The sequence below is a fragment of the Teleopsis dalmanni genome, chromosome 1 (genome assembly GCF_002237135.1).
Source record: "Teleopsis dalmanni isolate 2A chromosome 1, ASM223713v2, whole genome shotgun sequence".
In the NCBI taxonomy this organism is placed as follows: Eukaryota; Metazoa; Arthropoda; class Insecta; order Diptera; family Diopsidae; genus Teleopsis; species Teleopsis dalmanni.
The window spans coordinates 69,851,268-69,859,947 of NC_051846.1; the positions used below are offsets into that span (position 1 = coordinate 69,851,268).

At 38.8% G+C, this 8,680-nt stretch overlaps 1 protein-coding gene across 1 annotated transcript; it reads right to left on the reverse strand.

Moving 5' to 3' along the window:
* Positions 1–820: 820 nt before the first annotated feature.
* LOC119684129 lies at positions 821–1,774 on the reverse strand. Its single transcript, XM_038098095.1, has one exon. It carries the CDS (start codon positions 1,772–1,774, stop codon positions 821–823), a length of 954 nt encoding a protein of 317 aa, XP_037954023.1.
* Positions 1,775–8,680: the final 6,906 nt, after the last annotated feature.

Sequence of the window (8,680 nt, forward strand, 5' to 3'; positions counted from 1 at the left end):
TGCAATGTACTTGTAATCAAAAAAGAGAGAATGCAGATGGCAGTGCTGTTAGGATTCTATAATGAAGGAAAATTGTTATGCTTACGGTGATTTTGCCGCTGTAATTAAATTTTATTTAAGCACTGTCCCTCATCTACATTTCTATTACCTGACAATCCTTTGGTCTCCTATTGCAGCAACAGTCGGTGGTGGTGGAGCAGCAAACCGTTGAATTTAGGTTGCCGTACCAGTACCGTTTGTTGAAAAGAAACTAAACGTGGACCGCGATGCGCAATTGCGGCTTTGAATAGCGGTGTCAGTACCGTTTATTAATGACAAAGAGAAACGTGGACCGCGTGGCAATGTGAACTTAATTTAAAAACCAGAAACACTCACAATAAAACAGATTAAAAAATTAAAAGAAACACTTTAAAATACTCCCTGCTCGGGCGCCATGAAGAAACTTTAATGATTTTTAAAGCTATGTTTTTTTATTTCAAAGTTAAAAAACGGGATCTATGATTTCACTATTTCTTATTTATTGAAAATTAATTTATTAAGTTTAATTGTCAATTGCGCACTTCACCGAACCGACCGTCTTTGTTCGCGAGTAAAATTAGAAGAAAAAAACCAAAAGCAAAAGTGCATTGCACAACCGTATTACAAAAAGAAGTAAAGGCAAGCGTTGCCATATAGTTAATTTGAGATGAGTTTTTTATCGGTTGAAGTGCGCAAGTGGTGAATAGAGATTAGTATTTAACATTAATTCAAATGAAAATAAATTAAAATAAATATGTTTGTAAATGTCTTAACACCGGCCACGTTGAAGCACCATAGGTGTTCAAGTTGGAAGCAACCCCAATTTGTGAATTGGCCTTCTTATGACTCCATTGTTTGTTCTAACGTCTGCAACTCGTACCCTGCCGTCGCTCCCGACTACCGTACCTTGAACCCTGCCGATCAACCATTGGTGAGGGGGAAGATTGTCTTCGTGGACAACGACGAGACGCCCGACTGCTACGTTCGGCTGATCCAAGATCCATTTGGTTTTTGTTTGCAAGTTGAGGATATAGTCCTTGGACCAGGCCCGCCAAAATCTGCATTTGATTTCACGTAGCAGCCACCATCTCCGCGCATAATTCAGATTGCTATTTTGCACGTCGACCGTTGATTCTTGCGGCAGCGTGCGCAGAGAATCCCCTATTAGTAGATGTACTGGTGTTAGTGTTTGACCGTCGTTTGCATCTTGACTGAGAGGTTCGATTGGTCTTGAATTGAGAACGGCTTCCACCTGAATTACCAATGTTTGCAGTTCCTCGTTGGTTAGCATTGCGCTGCCCGCTGTTCGAAGTAATAGATGTTTCGCGGACTTGACGGCGGCTTCCCACAATCCTCCGAAATGTGGTGCGCGAGGTGGTATGAAGACAAACTCGATTCCCTCTTGTGCAGCATATGACACCAGCTGGTCTTTCTGTACTTTGAACGTTTGTTGCAGTTCTTTCAGCTCTCGGCAGGCTTCCACGAAATTCGTTGCGTTGTCGCAGTGAATTCGCTCTGGCAATCCTCTCCGTCCCACGAACCTTTTAAGACAAAGAATAAAACAATTAGAAGTTAAATCAGAGACTAGTTCAAAATGTACAGCCTTAGACGTGAAGCAAACGAAAACGGCAACATATGTTTTAACTGGTGGTCGACCACGTATTTTTAATGTTGTATACATGGGACCACAAAAATCAACACCTGAAATCAAAAAAGGACGCGTTGCTGTGACTCGATCAGTTGGCAAATTTCCCATTATTTGAGTCAGAAGTTTCGGTTTATAGCGAAAGCAATGTGTGCAACTTCTTACAGTTTTACTGCAAGCTGCTTTCGCGTTAACAAGCCATATCTTTTGCCGCAAAATTGACCCTAACGCCTTGGGACCTGCATGACAACTTGGAGTGGAAACTTGGAATCATGGCTAATTGGGGCATTGAGCAACCGGCCTCCCACACGTAACAGTGTTACTTTATTGGGGCCACAATTTGTATCGTGCAGAAATGGAGTAAGTTTCTGCATGCCTGGTTTTAACAGTTGTTTCTTCATCAGTGCATATATCTCATCTTGAAATGCATTTTTTTGAACCTGTTCCACGACCTTTAAGAAAGCACCATTTAATTCTTTGACACTTAGGATTAGTGATATCTCTTTTTGACATTTCCTAGCGCGATTTATGAATCGGAGTATATACGCAACAATTCGCATGAGCTTTATGTATGATGACTGAGTACCGACTAATTTCAAAATTGCGTTTGAGGGTTCTTCCGATACGATGAACACAGCTCTTGTTTTCCTTGTTTCCAGAGATTCTTGCTCCGAAGTGATTATTGGCGCTATTTTAATTGGCCACTTGGCTCATCTTGTGACAGGTATTCAGGCCCAGTTTGCCAAATTGAACTGACTAGTTCAGTAACGTTACATCCTCTGGATACTATGTCAGCAGGATTGTGCTGTGACTGCACATGTCGCCATGTTATATTAGTTGACCATTCTTGTATCTCTGAAACCCTGTTCGCCACGAATGTTGAAAGTGTTGACGGATGCGTTTTGATCCAATGTAGTGTGATTGTTGAATCGGTCCAAGAAGTTACCTCGTCGATGTTGTGATGGAACATTACACGGATTCTATTCCACAATTTAGCAAGCAGATGTGCAGCGCATAACTCTAACCGAGGTAAAGATTTGGTTTTCAGAGGAGCAACTTTTGATTTAGCAAACCATTTGAAACCATTTGACGTTTCACATCTTACGTATAGACAGCAACCATATGCTCGCACTGATGCATCAGCGAAACCATAAATTTGGCATTTAACATTAAAATGCAAATTAGCATATCGCGGAATTGAAATTAAGTTTAACTGTTTCAAGTCATTCTTAAAGGCCTGCCAAGCAGTGTCAAGACGCATGGGTATGGATTCGTCCCAGTCAAGTTTCTGTAACCACAATTCTTGCAATAAAACTTTTGCTTTCACAACAATTGGGCATAATAAGCCAAAGGGGTCGAATAGACGAGCTGATATCGATAAGATATTTCTTTTTGTTGCACGCAAATTTAGGTAAGTGTCGTCCAATTGAAACCTAAATACATCTTTTGTGGTATGCCTAGTGCTTTCGTTGTATCAATATCGGTTATATTCAATGATTTTTTCAACTGCTTATCGTCCTGATAGGTGGAGTGGTTTGAGAACCATTTAGCTAACTGGAACCCAGCTGTCTCCAGAATTTGTGTGACTTGCCTTCGAATTGTTTCGAGTTCATTAAATGAATCTGCACCTGTCAGCAAGTCATCCACTTAGAAATCGGTTCGAATAACATTGGAACCAATTGGAAGAGTTGATTGATTGAGATCACTTAGATGGCGTAAACATCGAGTTGCTAAAAATGGTGCAGACGATGTTCCGTATGTCACAGTGTTCAATTGGTAAGTCTTCAATTCTTCGTTTGGACTTTCCCTCCACAGAATGAGTTGAAAGTCGCGATCTGCCTCGTCAATCAAAACTTGACGGTACATTTTAGTAATGTCAGCAGTTAATGCATATTTATGCATACGGCAACGGAGCAACGTTGTGTACAATTCTTCTTGTATCGTCAGACCCACCAGTAATATGTCGTTTAATGACAGTTAAGTTGATGTTCTCGAAGAAGCATCGAAGACTACACGAAGTTTTGTCGATGTACTTTGTGGTCTTAATACGCACTGATGTGGTATGAAGTAGTGGGGAGATACAGAGAAGTTGCGAGTTGATAAAGTCATGTGACCTAGATTTACGTATTCTTTCATAAAGTCCATATATAAATCATGCAGAGCAGCATCTTTAGAAAGTCTACGCTCTAGTGACAAGAAACGACGCTTAGCTGTCTCAAATGATAGCCCAAGGTTGCTGGAATCAGACTTGAAAGGAAGAGAAACTTTGAATCGCCCCGATGGTAAGCGTTGCACTGACGACAAGAATTTATCCTCGCAAAGTTTGTGCTCAGGTATGAGCGTGGCGGTTTTTTCACTATTGGGAATTTCTTCAAGTTCCCAAAATTTTTGCAACAATGAACTAACTACAGTGTCATCATCTTGAGAAACAGTTAAGGCATTAGCATGGGGTTCAACATTTCTATTGCTTTGATATTTTCCAGACACAGTCCAGCCGAGTAATGTTTTCTGCAGCGTTTGGAGATTCGGACTTTGTTTTATTTGTCCGACTGATAGAAGTTCGAAAAACGTTTCAGCACCAAGAAGAAGATCAATTCTTTGTGACTTGTAGAAATATGGATCAACATGCTCAATGTTTGCCGGAATCTTCCAACTGGCGGTAGAGATATTATGATTTGGTTGGTAGGTGGATATTGTTCACAATACCCAAAAATCGGCTGAGAATTCATGAGAATTGACTCGCGATCTCACAGTCGCATGTAACTTATGCTTAACTGTGGTATTTATCTTACCAATTCCAATTAAATTAAGGCATCCATCTTCCCTTCTTAACTGCAATAGTTGTGCAGTTCCATGAAATTTGTTTGAGAACCAGAATCAAGTAAGGCTCTGGCTGTTCGGTACTCTCCAGACTTACTCTTTACAGTAACTAGTGCTGTCGCCAAAATTACCTGGTCGCAATTAGTAGCACTATGATTTACAAAAACGCGATCGGAATCAGAACTTACAGTTGCGTGAGGGATAATTGGAATGTATTTGTGCAGTAGTGTGTGATGTTGTCCCGTACACACTCTGCAACGTGATGATTTACATGCTGAAACAGAATGCCCTTTTTTTAAACAGTTTATGCACGCTGGAATTGACTTGACTGCGTCGAACCGTTGTGACACAGGCAATTCAGCAAATGATGTACACTTCGTTATCATATGGATATTAGACATACAATATACGCATTTGGAATCATTGGATTGATTCAGCTTGTTGCAGACAAAGGAGGATTTAAAGCTGCGTTTGTCCCGTTTAACACCGGGTTTTTGGTCACACTCTGGCACTGATTTATTATGCTTTGTAGAAGAGGTCTCGTCCGCTGATAGATGTTGGAACCTTTTATTAAGCGCTGCTTCACAGTCACTCCATAATGGCAAAGTGTTGTAGTCCAGTTGTTCTTCCCATTTTGATTTTGTGACTGAATCCACCTTTTGCATGAATAAATGAATAAGAATTGCATTGGTGATATTCTTATCATCTCCTATTGAAAGAAGGAATCCATAGATGGCAGACACAGTGTCAATTGTAGTCCGCAAAGATGCAGCAGACGGTTTGTGAATTACTGGGAGATCGAAAAGCTTGCTAATATTGTCGGAAAAAATGAGACAATTGTTGTCGTACACCTTCCTTAGACTGGCTAACGCTTTTGGGTAATTCCTCTCAGTGACTTGAAAGGCCTTCACAGTACCAAGAGCTTCATCTGACAAACATGACAGTAAATGGTTGAATTTTTCAATGTCCGTAATAGTTTCATCACTATGAACAAGGCTTTCAAACAAACTAATGAAATTTTTATAATCACAGTATTTGCCGCTGAACTTTGGTAGTCGCATGCTTGGCAACTTCGATTGCGGTCGACCACAGTGGTGCGAGATTGCAGGGGCGCTAACAAGGCGATGTTTTTTCAACTTTTGTAAAAACAAGGACTTAGTTGAAACACAGACATCTTCTAAAACAGCCCTATAGTCATCAGTAGGATCCAGGTCAAATATTTTGCTCTGGTATTGCATCGCTTTGTCAATGTAAGAGTCAAGTATTTCCAATCTACACTCTAGCTCACTAGGACTTTTTGCAACATTGCCTTCTAGTAAGTTTGCCTTTAACCTTAAAATGTCGGCAACTACTGCTTCTCGATTATGGATCAAGGTTTCTACCCCCTTTGGAGATTGCAAAGACTGTGATCGCTTTTTAGTAGGCATTTCAGAAAATAAATAATTACAAGTAACAACAAAAGAGAAAAATATTTTGTACTAAATGAATCGACAGGCTTCACGTTTAGCTGTATTGTATATTTTATTCGTTGTTAATAGATAATGTATAATAATATAAATGATATATTTTTTATTTATTGTTAATATATAATTCAATATAATGTTAATAATGTATATTATATTTTTGTTTGTTAATATAATGCAATGTACTTGTAATCAAAAAAGAGAGAATGCAGATGGCAGTGCTGTTAGGATTCTATAATGAAGGAAAATTGTTATGCTTACGGTGATTTTGCCGCTGTAATTAAATTTTATTTAAGCACTGTCCCTCATCTACATTTCTATTACCTGACAATCCTTTGGTCTCCTATTGCAGCAACAGTCGGTGGTGGTGGAGCAGCAAACCGTTGAATTTAGGTTGCCGTACCAGTACCGTTTGTTGAAAAGAAACTAAACGTGGACCGCGATGCGCAATTGCGGCTTTGAATAGCGGTGTCAGTACCGTTTATTAATGACAAAGAGAAACGTGGACCGCGTGGCAATGTGAACTTAATTTAAAAACCAGAAACACTCACAATAAAACAGATTAAAAAATTAAAAGAAACACTTTAAAATACTCCCTGCTCGGGCGCCATGAAGAAACTTTAATGATTTTTAAAGCTATGTTTTTTTATTTCAAAGTTAAAAAACGGGATCTATGATTTCACTATTTCTTATTTATTGAAAATTAATTTATTAAGTTTAATTGTCAATTGCGCACTTCACCGAACCGACCGTCTTTGTTCGCGAGTAAAATTAGAAGAAAAAAACCAAAAGCAAAAGTGCATTGCACAACCGTATTACAAAAAGAAGTAAAGGCAAGCGTTGCCATATAGTTAATTTGAGATGAGTTTTTTATCGGTTGAAGTGCGCAAGTGGTGAATAGAGATTAGTATTTAACATTAATTCAAATGAAAATAAATTAAAATAAATATGTTTATAAATGTCTTAACACCATCTTTTACAACAACAATTGTTGGCGCCGGTTTTAATTCGTGCGCGGCTAGTCTTATTACTACAAAATGGAAATAAAAATAAAACGTTGTGAGTTCATTTTTTTACGTGAAGTTTATTCAGTTTATACAATAATTTTTATTTCAGAAATTCCACTGGAATTCTGAGCATGTGAGTGAAATTTTGTTAAGTTTTTCTTTTTTTTTTTATTAAATTTCATATTACTTCAATATATGTTTACAAAAAGAAAGTGTTACAAAATTTTCCTTCACATTTCCCTCCGTCTTATGGAGGGTTAGAAAACTGATTTACTGTACATTGACCGGTGCGGTTAATTCTTACTAAATATGAAAAATTGTGGAACTTCCTTCGAAAAGTGATACGCTGCCCCTTACGCTGATTTTTATATGCGTCAGCAATAGCTACCTTAAGCTCTGTTGGCCAATCGGTTTTGTTTTCACATGTGTTCTGCTCTATAACCGGTAATTCGGTTGTCGTGTTTGTGTCTATAAAAACTGGTGCCGTTGATTCAACCGTATTAGCTATCAATTCCTCATATAATTCATCTCGTATTTCGGGTAGTGGAGATGCGTCATCATCGAGTAACGATTCTAAACTACTCCAAACGCAGTGAAGCATATCGGCGTCATCAGTACCACTTCCTAAAATCTCTTGCTCAGTATGTACGGGTTCACCGCGTTCTTTTGATGGTGAGTTATAGTAATCGCGCTTCTTCCAACCATTGGCTTTTACTTTTTGAACGCGTTCCGCGGGAGTAATAACGGGTAGTGGTTTGCGAATGTGTTTGTTCGATATTTTACTTACTGATTTCGGTGATTTCGCGATCTTTCTTTTGACGCCTACTTTATGAACCACACTTTTTAATCTGCTTGTAGATATATTAATTGGTTCTGCTAACAATATACTCCGTGGCCTTGATGTATTCAGCTCTTCAGTCCGTGCTTTAAATTTAGCAATAGTTGATTTAAATTTAGCAATAGTTGATTCCCCTCCATATCGTGTTGGTTACTTTTAGTTAATCATAAATGTTAACTATTTGGTTTGCTTTGCGTGTGCTCTTTATATATTGAATATGGTAACGGTCCTGATTTTGATTTACTGTCATTTGTCCGCTACTGATATTCTTATCCTTATTTGCCGTAGTACACCCTAAGGTCGGCAATATGCGACTTTATACATTTACCAGTGTTAATAGAGACTAATTCTGTGATGACAGGCGATATGAATTTTTGTACCCGATACGGACCATCGAATTTGGGAGCTAATTTCGCGGAAAAGTCGTTGCTTGCTTTGGATAAGTGATGTTGTTTGACCAATACTTATTGTTGTAGTTGTGGTTTTCATTTTCTACGCCGTTGGTTATAGTAGCGGGCTTGTGTTGACGCAGCTTTGTGGAGATTTTGTTTTACGATTTTAAAGATTTGTTCCAATTTATTGCTTTTGTTGCATGGTGAATTAAAACAATCCCCTGTTCCATGTGTATATTCGTTAAATACGGTTGCTGGTAGTCTTAATTCGCGTCCTTGTACCAAAAACGCAGGGCTGAACCCAGTGGAATCTGATTTTGCAGTGTTGATTGCGAAAGCGATTTCTGGTAACACTTCATCCCATTTGCGTTGTTCGTTATGGACTATTTGAGACATCAACGTCTTTATGGTTCTGTTTACGCGTTCCGTAGGATTTTCTTGTGGCGTATAAGGCGCGGTCAGTTGATGTTTGATTCCAACCTTCTCTAACCATTCAG

Bases quoted from the DNA above. Each gene is read 5' to 3' on its own strand.
- LOC119684129 (XM_038098095.1), bottom strand. From the start codon at position 1,774: ATGGGAAATTTGCCAACTGATCGAGTCACAGCAACGCGTCCTTTTTTG.